The 13,469-nt window shown below is 47.6% G+C and overlaps 1 protein-coding gene across 6 annotated transcripts in view; it reads right to left on the bottom strand.

Moving 5' to 3' along the window:
* Ptpn3 (protein tyrosine phosphatase, non-receptor type 3) overlaps positions 1 to 13,469 on the bottom strand; it is a 118,892-nt gene that overhangs the window by 29,909 nt on the left and 75,514 nt on the right. For all 6 annotated transcript variants that reach the window (XM_087549725.1, XM_087549724.1, XM_087549722.1 and 3 more), the window contains 4 exon segments: positions 6,753 to 6,939; positions 6,575 to 6,652; positions 5,288 to 5,344; positions 3,326 to 3,482 (listed from right to left, as the gene is read on the bottom strand). In XM_087549725.1, the coding sequence (XP_087405851.1) occupies positions 3,326 to 3,482; positions 5,288 to 5,344; positions 6,575 to 6,652; positions 6,753 to 6,939 (479 nt within the window).

Genomic DNA, 13,469 nt, shown 5'->3' on the forward strand with positions numbered 1-13,469 from the left:
TCTGGCATCTTAACACAGGCAGTCTTCCGGGAACATGGGAGGCCCCAGGGTCTCCCACTATTCCCCGCAGTCTTTCTTTTTACAAAAATCTTAGGGCTGGAGAGATGGCTCAGTGGTTAAGAACACTGACCGCTCTTCCAGAGGTCCTGAGTTCAGTTCCCAGCAACCACATGGTGGCTCACAACCATCTGTAATGGGATCCGATGCCCTCTTCTGGAATGTGTGAAAACAGCTACTATACTCATATATATAAATCTTAAAAAAAAATTAAATTATGTTTCTATTTATCATTCTGTGGGCCTGCCCATGAGTGTGTGTGTGTGGAGGTCAGGGATAACAGAGTTGGTTCTCTCCTACCCTGTTGAGTCCTGGATCGAACTCAGATGATCAGACTGGGTGGCGGGAGGCTTTCCCTGCTGAGCTATGGTATAGTGCGTCGCATTGCGTTGTTCCATCTCCTCAAGAGCTTAGCTTTTAATTTGAGACCAAACCTGCTACGTGATAAGCACTAGTGCTAACACCACTATACACCAGACACACACACACACACACACACACTCCCCCCACCCCCTTCAAGGTCAATTTCTCCCTTCATGTCAAACTCTATGGAGAAAAAATAGAGGCTCAAGGTCCCATCTTGTGTGTGCATGCACATGCATCCAAAAGTTGACGTCAGGCATCTTCTTTCCCCACCCTCCACCTTATATACCGAGGCTGTTTGTCCCTTGGACCTAGAATTTAGTGAAATGACTGGTCAAGCTAGCTGCCTGTTCTGGGGGAGCCCATCTCTGCCTCCCATGTGCTGGGATAATGCATCCTGTTTTTTTACATGGGTGCCAGAGACCTGAATTCCAGTTCCCACTCTGATTGCTGAGGCATCTCTCAAGGCCTACCCTTCTCTGCCTTATACTTCACCTCAGATGCCATGATCGTCTCCTATTTCCTCTTCCCAAATTTGAAACTGGAGGACCATGTCTGAATTTTCCCTGTAACTCAGAAAGGGAAATTACGCCCTCACCAAACGTTCAATGGCTCCCTATACCCAAGGAAGAAAGTAACTAAACAACTTTGAATCCCCTCATATAGTTTAACTGAATCCTCAGAAATCTGAGTCATCTGTTGAGCCTTCCAGAGTTTGTCCAAAAGTCACCCAGCCTGTCTGGGTAGGTCATAGGAATACAGTTTATATCTTTACTTAACTTTAAAGTCCACACTCACTGGCCAGAACAAATCAGTCTTTCTTATGCTGTGTGGTTTCTGTCATATTCACAACTGTTTGTGTTAAATGAGTTGAATTACCTTTCTTTAAATCAATTCGTATTTCTCACTTATACGTTTATGCTAGAAATAATATTAATATTACAGTTGCTTGAAACAGGTGGTCCCTAACAGTTCATGCTGGGTATTCCTTAACTCCAGTCCCTCATGGCCAACAGAGGTGGCCTTTTTTGCAGGCCTGGACGCCCAGGACATCACAGATGGTGGACCGGCACTTTGGCCCCTTGTCAATGTGTGGCTATAACAACCATATGGCCGTCAGGCAACTGCTTCTCCAATCCGTGGCTTTTTCCCTGATTTTTCTGCACGGGGAGGAGGATCCTTGCATTTGGGGGAACTGGGGTGTAAAGGGGATGCCACCATAAAGTGATCGGTACACACACTTTCCTGCTGACCTCCCATCAAGCCTCTGAGCTTGGGAAGGCTGCTGGGATTCGTAGAATGGAGTGTCAGGACAGGGATAGATGAGAGCTGGAGGGCTGCCCTGAGGCGAGCCAGAAGAGGTGGGGTGAGCATGGCTCCAGCTGGCTCAGGAAAGAAGTCCTGGTTGGAACAGCGTAGGGATATTGGACTGTGCCTACCCCAAGGCCAGACCTCCATTCATGCTAGTATTTAAAGCTATATCAGGGCTAGCAAGATGGCTCAGTGGGCAGGCATGCTCGGCACCAAGCCTGATGACCGGAGTTTGATTCCAAGGACCTCTGACCTCTCAGTGCATGGACACACAGTAATCGTGCACAAATATATACAAAAATAAAATGGATAGATTAATGTAATGACTAAAAAAAAAGTGTGGGGAGCTGAGGAAATTTATAGAGAGCAAATGAAGTTCTGAGTGATGTTACTGTTGTCATGGGCACAGCCATGTCAAGCCAATTCTTTTTTTTTTTTTTCTTTTTCTTTTTTTTTTTTTCGGAGCTGGGTACCGAACCCAGGGCCTTGCGCTTCCTAGGTAAGCACTCTACCACTGAGCTAAATCCCCAGCCCAAGCCAATTCTTTAGACCCATGAAAAACCAGAACAGCAAGGCCTCCCTGTGGTCCAAGTATTAGTATTTATGAACGACTGGCCAGTGTGTGCAAAAAACTTAATAACTACAGCTTCTTCCTCTCAGACGTTTATAGACAGACTGTTCGCCTACAGACACTGCCTATGGAGACCAGCTAACTCCACCCTGTGTGCTGCACACAGTAAACACACTGAACTTCTAGGCTGTCGAAGTAGGTGGTGCCATCTATCAGAATGGACACCGCCCACATACCCAGCTGTCCTGTGTACACCTGTGTGTCCATCTTTTCTGCACTCTCTCTCTGTGTCTAATTGTGTCTATTTGGCTCGGTACATTACAACAATAACATTAACAGTAACGATATTGAACAGTCCTTCCGTTACATATCTACAGTACATTCCCTCATTCCCCAGAGCTCTGAGGAGGTCACTGAATCTGCCTAAGATTACCTATGCCCATGCTGTATCTGAGGAATGCTGGTTAACTTGGAGATGCCTCTCAGGGTAGGAGGTGGAGTCAGGTCCCTGCCCTCTGATCCTAGCTGCCCCCTGACCAAGTCAAACATACAAAAGATACGTCTAGGCAAGCTAACAGTGGAATGTGAGCTACTTGGGCTGGGGGTGGCAGAATTCTGGGGCTCTAGGCCCTTTGTAAAGGGGTACTGGTGCTGCCTCTCTCCAAAAGGGCTGGGAGCAGTCCAGGCCCCTGCAGACAGACTTTTATTTTTTTGTCTCTGGTGGTGACAAGCAAGACATTCTAACCGTTAAAAAAACAAAACCTAAAAGCTCTTCATTTTCAAACGCTGACTACTGTGTAGAGAACACAGCAAGCAGCCCAGTATGGAATTTCAGGCTTCTACCTGGAGCAGCTAGGACGCTGAAATAGAAGAATTGCTGAAAGTTGGAGTACAGCCTGGGTTACAGTGTGGGAGCTGTCCCAGAAAGCCAGAAAAACAAAACAAATCACCAAAGCACCTGGGTAGACACAAGTCATGGCTCCTCAGGTGCTCTCTGTGGCTCCACCCCCAGGAGCCTGTTACCTTTCCTCCTGATCACCAGGGCCAATTCTCTCGAGTGGGACTCCCGGCTTGCTTTGATGAACATCACCACCTGGTCGTGAGTGTGCTCTGAGATGTCCCGGCCATTGATCAGCACGATCTGATCCCCTTCATTCAGTTTCGGCATGCAGGTATCCGCCTGGTGGGGGGGGGGGGGGGGGGAGGAGAGTGACTTTCTTTGTTACCATAGCACCAGCCTCAAGGGGAAGAAGAAGGCCGCCTCCCTCTGATCCCAGACACCTGAGACTGCGATCAAATTTACCTCCTGTCCCCTGGGTACTGCTGTCATCATTTACATAGCTGCTGCTAGGTGGACACACTAGCTGGTGGTGGGATTTTTAAGGGGGCTCAGAACATACACTGTGAGACACATCAGAACAGGCAGGCCAAGTTTACTGAAGCCATTTCTCCACGGGAGCCCACCTTGCTAATTAGAACGACCCTCTTGATGGCCCCAACCTTCTGTTTGTAGGATATACTGTGTGAAAATGCTTAGCCAGTTAGGAATGAACATTATCTGTCTTGTAAGGGAGAAATAGATTGTTGTCAGCCCAGTACCAGGGCAGAAACCACTGCACAGGAAGGAGTTGAGGACCATGTTGTTGGAAAGCCAGCCTCCCTAGTCCCTAGAAACAGCAAACAAAAAGCTACTGGGAAATGCTTCTATAAAAGTGTGTGTGTGGGTTGGGGATTTAGCTCAATGGTAGAGCGCTTGCCTAGGAAGCGCAAGGCCCTGGGTTCAGTCCCCAGCTCCGAAAAAAAAAAGAAAAAAAAAAGTGTGTGTGTGTGTGTGTGTGTGTGTGTGTGTGTGTGTGTGTGTGTTCACATGCACATACAGACATGGACAGGTGTCTTCCTTGACTGTCTTCCACTCTATTTACCAAGGCAGGGTCCTTCACTCATCCTGGAGCTTGTCAATTCATCAATCTGCCAATCCATCTTGTGCTGGGGATCCCCTGTCTGACTCCCACACAATAGGATTACAGGTGGCCACTACATCTGGCTCCTGACTTTAATGTGGGTATTGGGGATCCAAACTCTAGTCCTCATGCTTGGGCAGCATGGATGTTGTCCACTGAGCCATCTTCCCAGGCCCCAGGGGTAAGCTGGATTGAGGAGTCAGCCCTCTGCCCAAGAGGTCCCCCTCTGAGAAGGCTCAGTGTTCACATATGTTTTATTCAAAGCAAACCATCACACAGAAACCAGGGAGGATGGCGGGTACACTCACAGTCTGTTCCGTACAGGTTTGGCAATGCACTGTGCTATATCTTAAATATGTACGCGGCAAGAAAACGGGAAAGTTGCACAGTGGCGGAACCTGACTTTAATCCCAGCACTCAGGGGGAAAGAGTCAGGTAGGTCTTGTAAGTTTGAGGCCAGGCTGGTCTACAGTGAGTTCCAGGAGAGCTGTACTGCATAGAGAAACCCTGTCTTGACAAAACACCTCCCATCTCCCAAAAACAAAAAACAAAAAACAACAGAAAGAGGTGAAGGACCTCTACGGCAGTTATGTGGAAAGCTAACTCTGCCTCGGTTTCCTTCCCTTGACGAGTACTTCTCAAAGTTAAATGTGCACACAAACCATCCAAGGATCCCATAACAAACAGATCCAAGAAGGGCCTGGGCCTGTACTTGTGCTGGGGCCAGAAGGGCTGCGTGTATAACAAGGCCCCAGATGACATGGAGCTGCTGCTTCAGGGACCCACCACACTGCACAGCGTGGCTGCAGTTAACGGGCATCCCACTCTCTATCTCTGTCTGTGTCTGTACCAAATACAAATACACCCTGCTACCGATCAAACCAAGAGAACAGCCGATCATCCAACCAATCAAAGAAAAACTAAAATCCCAACAAAATCCAGGAATGGGGCATAGAAATGGAAACTTGTTTGATGTAGGTGGGGGAAGCAGACACAGAAAGTCACATGGAATAAGTTTACTTACAGGGGACTCTGGGTTGATCCTCGAGACCACAAGCGGCATCTTTTGATCCACTCCTCCCTGTAAACATTTTTTAAAGTAAGCAAAAGAGAACAAAACAAAACCTAAGACAGAACACTTGAGTAGTTTTGCTAACAAAGATATATAGACATGATATGTATGAGCCTTCTAGTTCAGGAAGGTTTTACAGGAGGACCAATCATGGGGATAGTGACCCCTTTTGGAATTAGACCTCAGGAAGGGCCATGTGCACTGGGATGCTCCCTGTGTGAGCAGAGCTCTAGAGGGCTGGTAGCCAGCTGGGGCAGTCTGCTCCCTGCACTATAGCACAGGAGTGGGAGTGGGTGAGGGAGGGCGGTGGTAGGCTTGAGTGAGAGGGAAATTAGATGCTTCCTCACTAGATATTAAACTGTGTGGGGAAGAGGGTCCTGAGGCTATAATCGAATGGGTGCAGCACCTGTTTCAATAATGCTATGTACACAAACAGATGGGTACTGGGTGGTGGCAGCAGTTTGCAGCCACTGCCTAGAGGGGCTCATTAGGCAAGGAGGCCCAGAGACTTGAAGAGCTAGTTGTCTTCCCGTCTCAGTTTAGCAGAGTTCTCCAGATAACCCCTCCTGGGCGGGATGTGGCTGCATGTAGTGTGCAACTGCACGCTCAACTCTCTGAGCTGCTGGGTTCATTTGTGAGATGTGTTTACAGCTGTCGTACGCTTCATCTGTTTTGAGATAAGATCTCCATAGCTCTCTCTCTCTCTCTCTCTGGCTGGCTTCGAACTTGATATGCAATCTAGGCTGGCTTCAAACTCTTAGTCTTAGCCTCTGAAATGATGGGGTTAAAGGCAACTGTCCCTATGCTCTGCTTACTCCAAGAGCTCACTGGGATGACAGGGATCTAGTATCGTCTTGCAAAAGTTGGGCACATAACATGTACGTAACACAAGGCAGCTGAGCAACCATATAAAAGTCCGGTTTTTAGCCCTCTAAAATAGAAAAGTTTTTCTCTTTTTTAAAGATGTATTTATTATGTATGAGTGCTCTATCTACATGTACACCTGTGTGTCAGAAGAGGGCGTCGGATCCCACTACAGATGGCTGTGAGCCACCATGTGGTTGCTGGGAGTTGAACTCAGGACCTCTGGAAGAGCAGCCAGTGCTCTTAACCCCTGAGCCATCTCTCCAGCCCTTTGTTTTGTTTTTTAATGCAATGTAGGTAAGGAAGCAGATTTCTGACTGAAATTCAAAATGCACTTCGTACCACCTAAGGAAGTTCCAGAGGCTCACAGCATACCTTAAGATTAAATCCAAATCTTCCCTCTTTATCTGGTGTGATCCGGATCAGGACTAGGTAGCCATCGCCATCGTCATTCTGGAAGACACATGAGAGTATTGTTTACACCGCTTCCTTCTGCCTCGAGAGCGAGTCACTGAGTCACAAGCGAGCGTAACCAGGCCCGGAGGCCCCTCACCTTATCACAGTAGTACTGGCTGGCTTCCTCGATGGAGCCTCCTTTGGTCACCTTGTGGTAGTCTTCTAAGAACTGCTGGTCAACTCCATCTGGGGAGAAGGAGCCTGGTGCATTTGAACATGGAGACACAGAACTGGATGACTTCTGGGTCAGGCAGCTTTGGGCTGGGTTGTTTTCAGACAGACTCCTTCATGGTGGGGAAAAAGGAGATTTTTGTTAATAAGCCGGTTGGTTAACATTATCAGAGAAAAGATCACTGAAGTTAGGGGCAGGCATCTTGAGATTGCCATGGGGTCCTGAAACCAGAGCATCTCTGCAAAAGTCTTGAGGCTACCCATGCTCTCTCATCTAGGCTAAATAAAATCACATCTGACTTAGGGGTGGTGATGACCATTGAAAACAGCCCCTCCCCCAGTTGCTTTGAAGTCTGACGGTGTGTGTGTGTGTGTGTGTGTGTGTGTGTGTGTGTGTAGAGCTACTCTGGTTTAACATGAGAAGTGTTGCCTAGGTTGGTTTTGAACTTCTGGCTCAAGAGATTTTTCTGCCTTGACTTCCTAGCTGGGACTTTGCCTGGGGCCCACTAATCTGAAGTTGCTGGGAAACAGACCACCATTTATGGAATAATCCACCAGTAGGGCCTATACGCTGATAATTGTTGTAACCAGCATAGCAGTCTGCAAAAGCCTCCGAGGCCGGCTTCTCCACACACTCCACACATTCTCACCTCTGCTTTTGTTTTTCGCTAACCCTCTACCCCAGGCCCTTGCTAGAGACTGCTCTTTAAATGATTCCCCTGTCCAGTAGCAACTTAAAACTGGGCACAGGGGTTGGTTTTTGTTTTCTCGTTTTGTTTTTTTCTTCCTTCAGTGTCGAGAACCTAGGGCTTCTCACATGGTAAGCAAGAACTGAGCTATTACCCTCTCCTCCGCCCCTCCTAAATTAGACTACTCTAAATATAAAATCTGTACCTATTCACATACAATGATTCACGGTCTTAATTTATTTGAACAAAATATTCACTGGGAGACCAGTGTGGTAACAGATATGTGTAAGAGAAGAATATGGCCTGAAGGTTGAAGGTTTACTGGTCGTCACCTCCCAAGCCTGTGGTTAAAAAAAAAAGTACTTTCCATAAAATGATATCAATACATATCCTGTTTCCTTACATTTTAAAATTTTAGTTCATGAGTTTTTATTTCACAGGGTTTCAAAGTGCCTTCTTCTTCCTAATACAAAACTGTGGTCTAAAGCCAGATGGGTCTACATAGTGAAGTCCAAGATAGGCAAGGTTAGAGACCATGTCTCAAAAAGATAAATAAAACAAACAAAAATAAAAACTAAACAAAACAAACCCCCTGATCTTGCTAAAACAGGGGAGATGGGGCTGGAGAGATGGCTCAGGGGATAGGAGTACTTGTTGTTCTTGCTGGGGACTTGAGTTTGGCTCCCGGCACCCAGTTGGTGGTCCATAACCATCTGCAGTTTCAGTTCCAGGGGATGCTCTATTTATGAACTCTGTGAGCATCAGGCACACATGCAGTACACATACATGCAGCGCACATACATGCATGCAGGCAAAACACTTATATGCATACAATACAGTAAATCTTAAAACATTTTAATTCTCTCTTAAGACAGTGAATAGCAGTCACTACAAACACTGACATATTCTAGGACACCCCACACCCCGTCTTCTAAGTAGGGTTGGAGAGTTAGGGTTAGGGTGGTTTAACGAACAAGTGGCTAATTTTCTGACCTAATTTTCACCTGCACACTAAAGTTCATCCCTTCAGAGAACAATGACATTGTGCTTAGTGTTCAGGGTGGATGGGCAGAGTACTCAAGGAGGACTTGGCATGACGAGAAGGTGGGTAAGCAGAACACTAGGATGCCGGGAAACAAGAGGTCAGAATGCCATGGCCTTCTCTCTGGTTTGGTCAGAGCTCCCTGTGGAACTTCGGGGGTTCAAGTTGTAGGGAGGAGACACAACCCCATGGAGTGGGGGATTCACAGAGGCTACTGAGAAAGGGGTGAAGGAAGCAAGAAGCCATCTTTGAGCAGGAGGTAGGCAACACGAAAAGACCTGACTCTATCCTCCAGGAAACAGCAGCCAAAGCCCACAGGCGTACCCTAGCCCCTGGGGTGGGAAGGTGCAGAGACAGACTGTCAGACATTGGAGGACTACAGATGTAACAGGCATCAGTGACAAAATCCACCAGAGAATCATATTTTCTGAAGAGCTGCAATGTTGGAGAGACGAGAAACAGTACCGGTCCCCAGGAAAAGGCTCACATGTGATGCTTTCTCTCATTCAAAAGATGTCGGGGGTCCCACCACATGAATGAGAATGGCAGAAGGAAACAGGACCAGGGAAGACTGAGGTACGGCAGGTACAATGGGTGGCTCTGAGACAGTGGTCCCTCCCAAGACACAAAGAGGAAGAGCAGAGACTAGGTGGGGAGGTTCCAGGCTCTTGTGGGTGTTCCCCCAGGCCTGGTTTGTCTCAGGGATGAAGGCCCTCGCCACCACCCTACCTACACACAGTGGAAAAAGAAAAAAGTGGCAGAAAGAACTAGACTGCTTAATGGAGAGTAGGCAGAGCTGCCAGGAGTACTGGAAGGCAATGTGGCGTGTGTTCTAGGAGCCTGAGGCAGGAGACGGCATGCCAGGCCAGCGTGAAGATGTGCAGCATAGTCTGAGAAAAATACAACCTTCCTTCAGTCTCCCCTGGGGAGCAGTTCCAAGACAGCATCCATCACTGGTGGATGCTTAAGTATCTTATATAAAATGCTCTGACGGCTTCATTTTATCTATGTGCACCCTCCTGTGTTTTTAAAGATCATCTTTAAGGTTACTTACAGTACCCAATTCAGTGTCAGGGTTGTGCAAACACCTGCCCCATCCTGATGAAGAAAAAATAAAATCTGTACACGTTTAGCTCATGACACTGGACATGCAGCTGACTAAGTCTGTGGTTGCAGAACACGTGGGCAGAGAGGGTCCGCTTTACCAACAATCCGAGTGCCTAACGGCACAACAGATCACCACGCTGCTGGGATGCCCGTCACTGGTAGGGTTCACAAACCCCAGGGGCCTAAAAGCTGAGCCATAGGAACTCCCCGTCTTTGGCTGTAGATGGAGAGAGATTATCCCAAGGCTCCTTCCAAAGTACACATTTTAAAATGAACGCAAGAGTAATCTTGTGTTCTGTGCAAGAGGAGAGGAGAGGCCTTCAGGAAAGAGGTAACCAGTCAGTAAGTTACCATGACAGGAAGAGAAGACTCTGGGGTACCATGTTGGTGGCCCACCAAAACAACGATGAAAGAGAAACATCAATACGGTCTCTGGGATACAAATGCTTTGACTCCTGTCTCCTGCAGCATCGGCACCAAGGGTGAGCTCTTCCTTAGCATGCACCTCCTCCCTTGTATCTCGGGGAGGGGATAGGAATTTTTGGGTTTTGTTTTCACCATGAAGAAAAGCTGCTTCTCTGCCAGCACCGCAACTTCCCCCCGGAAGCAAGGAGAAGTTCAGAGCAGCGCTGGGAATAACAAAAGCGCCCAGCCTGCCTGGGCACAAAGCACGCTGCCAAGGCTTCAAAACTATAATCATAAACTCTGCAGCACTGTTATAAATATGGAACAAACCAGCAAGTGACTCATCTGCCAGGACCATGTTCCTTCCCTGTGCACTGGGGGTGGGGTGGGTGGGAGGGTGGGTGGGGTGGTGATGAGGCTAAGCTTCCCCCCCACCTCTTTCTCTTTCTTCTCTTTTTTGAATGAGCACAGAACATTACACTTAATTCTTCTTCAAAAGAGTCCTCCTCGCCACTGTCTGTGAGCTCGTTCCTCCTCTGATTTCTCTGACAGAATGCTTCTTTTAGACTCTTTGCACAAATCTGCTGCACAAAACATGTCAAATGCTTCTTAAACATTTTGTAAATACAATGTTACAGGGCTGAGTTTCTTCACAATTAAGTTCAGACCAGCCAGTATCTCTTGCTTGGGGAATTAAAACCCTCCCCTTCCCCCTAGATGTTAAAGGCTCCAAGAAGCCCAGAAGAGAATGATTTCCCTCCAGTGAGGAGGGGTTCCTGATGGCAGGAAGGAGATCTGGGTTCTCATTTTCCAACCGTCTATCACTTGTGAAGCCTAGCCACAAAACAGACTCTCAGAGCTGTCACCGAGTCCCTTTGCAATGTCACGTTTCTCCAAATCCTGGGCTGCAAAAAAGGAAAAGTGTCCTGGGAGTCACCTTCCAGAGAAGGTCTCATGGAGACATTCAGAGAATCAGCAAGCAGTGTGAACAGAGCAGAAAAAAAAAAAATCATTGAAGTCAACAGAGCCCAGACAAGCAGACTTTAAATTGTACTTCATTCTCAAGAGTTTAAATGTGAACAGCCTGATATAGCCTGCAGATCTGCCTGTGAAACCTAGACATGCCAACATCCCTCGTGGCTGTAAAACAGCGGGAAAAATCTGTGGAGGCCATGCCTTTCCCAACCCTGACAGCTCTCCCAAGCCACAGAGCCAGCCCCACAGTGTGACAGTGAAGGCAGAGGACACAGGACTGACCCAGGTCTGGAGGAACCTTAAACTGAAGCCTTATCAGATTCTATTTTGTGGAACCTTCTCCACAACAAGCAAGGATGTTTAAAGATGAGCTCAGAAGGAACGGAGCTCTTTTAAAAGGTCCGAGTGTCACAGGACAAGAGACAATGGTCTTAGTCATGGGAGGCATGGAAACTCAAAGGCTCTCAGAGGTTTCCGCTACCCTATCAAGCACACCACTATTAAGCTAGGTGATGATCCTAACCTTGACTGTTTGCTTTACTTTTGATGAACAGCAGAGCCATCCCGGGAGGAATCTGGGATGATGGGAACAGGCAGTATCTGCTGACAGATATGGTGGGGTGGTCCACGTGACTCAACAATGCTGAAAATACACATGTATTTCCTAGTTGCCGAACACACCTTATTTCAGTTGGCTTAAAGCTTGCCTGTGGTGGGTGGCTGCTGCCCTGACCAGTGAAAACCTAGATGCTCTTCAGTGCCACCAGCAGGAAAAGCACATGAGGACCTCCCCAAGCCCCTGGATGAGGGTCCCTGAGCTGCCTTTTCTCCTTGTGCCAAAGTAACAGAGTCTGGAGGCCATGGAGGACTCAGACTGGTTCTAAACACCGTCTCCCACACTCCTTGCTTTGCATTCCTTGATCTGCTCATAGCTCAACTTTCAACCACCAACTGCAGCCTTCCCGGCAGTGCGGCAGGCGGTAAGCTGCAGGAACAGAGAGCGATCACTTCGACGGAAGAATCCTGGAGTTTCAATCATAAGCAAGGAAATAATGACCGAGGGGATCATTTCAACAGAGGTGTTAAAAATGCAGATCATCTGAAGGCCTCATCTGAAGACCATGCTTGCAGTGGACTGGACCCCTGCACGGAAGTGCTGTGAGGCCTGCAATTCACCTGGGAAAGTAACACATGCAGGATGTGCTTAATGCCTGTGAGGCCTCGAAGCTTCGATAGTAATCGTTTATAGATTTGCCAAAGTGCCTGCTTGCTAATCCTCCTCCAATAGGGAGACATTACCTTTCTTCGTTTTGACCATCACTTAGGACTTAACAGTTCGAATATCCAATGGCTAAGGTTGACCTCCTAACATCTTACCCTTTCCTATCATGATTTAACTCAAAGATAAGGCTTATGATCTACCGTTCACCTATTTCAAAATATGACTTGAGATAGCTTATTCCCAAACACCCAGGTATGACAGAATCGAAAAGGTGAGGAATGAACAGCAAGACAGACCTGGGTCTGGGGAAGCAAGAAAAGTTGAGTCTAACGGTTGAGCAGCTCTGAGCTCTGATAATCAGGCGAAAGGGAGCAGATGCACACTGTAACTGGAGAACTAAGACTTGAGCCTGTCTTTCAGAACAGACATGCTCTTTGCTGGCCTTGATCAGTGGGGGCAGGGCGGGGGAGCTTCTCGTTAGGAAGAGCAGATGTGGCGGCACGTGCCTGTAACCCCAGCAATTGAGGAGAGGACAAGAAGATCAAGAGTTCAAGATCATCTTCAGCTACACTGCAAGGTAGAGGCAAGCCTAGACTCCATGAAGCCTGTGACAAGTGAATATTATTCAGAATGGTGAAAGACCAGAGCTCGATGGTCCCACAGTGTAAGACACACTAGGAAGAAGGACACTGCCTCGCTGGTTTTGAACAACAATAGGGTGGCCGCAGAAGGCTTGAGAAGAAACTGTCCTTGACAAACATTTGACAATGTCTTCACGTTTTTTAACTGTGTGTGTGTGGGGTGGTGGTGGTGGTGGTGGTGGGGTGTGTGTGTGTGTGTGTGTACACATGGAGGTCGGAGGACAACTAGTAGAAGTTGGTTCTCTTTCCAACATGAGAGTATCAGACTCAGGTCAACAGATCCAGCAATGAATGCCTTTGCCTGCTGAGCCATTGGTAACCTTGTGTTGTTTTGTTTTTCTCGTTACAGTATTAAAATGAACAGGAAACAAACCCAAAGGCATACGGTTGTTCTGAGAAGGCGCCTACCATTCAGTACGGTCCTGATGACTAAGTCACATGGTGGTCAAGCTCACGTGACGTAGAGGAGGAATCAGGGCAAGCATGTCTGTGAGTCTGTACTTGTGCTATATAGAATATCTCAGACCAAGCTCTGCCTGGGCCCCGGGCAGGCAGGGTAGTA

The sequence above is a fragment of the Rattus norvegicus genome, chromosome 5 (genome assembly GCF_021556685.1).
Source record: "Rattus norvegicus strain SHRSP/BbbUtx chromosome 5, alternate assembly SHRSP_T2T, whole genome shotgun sequence".
NCBI lineage: Eukaryota > Metazoa > Chordata > Mammalia > Rodentia > Muridae > Rattus > Rattus norvegicus.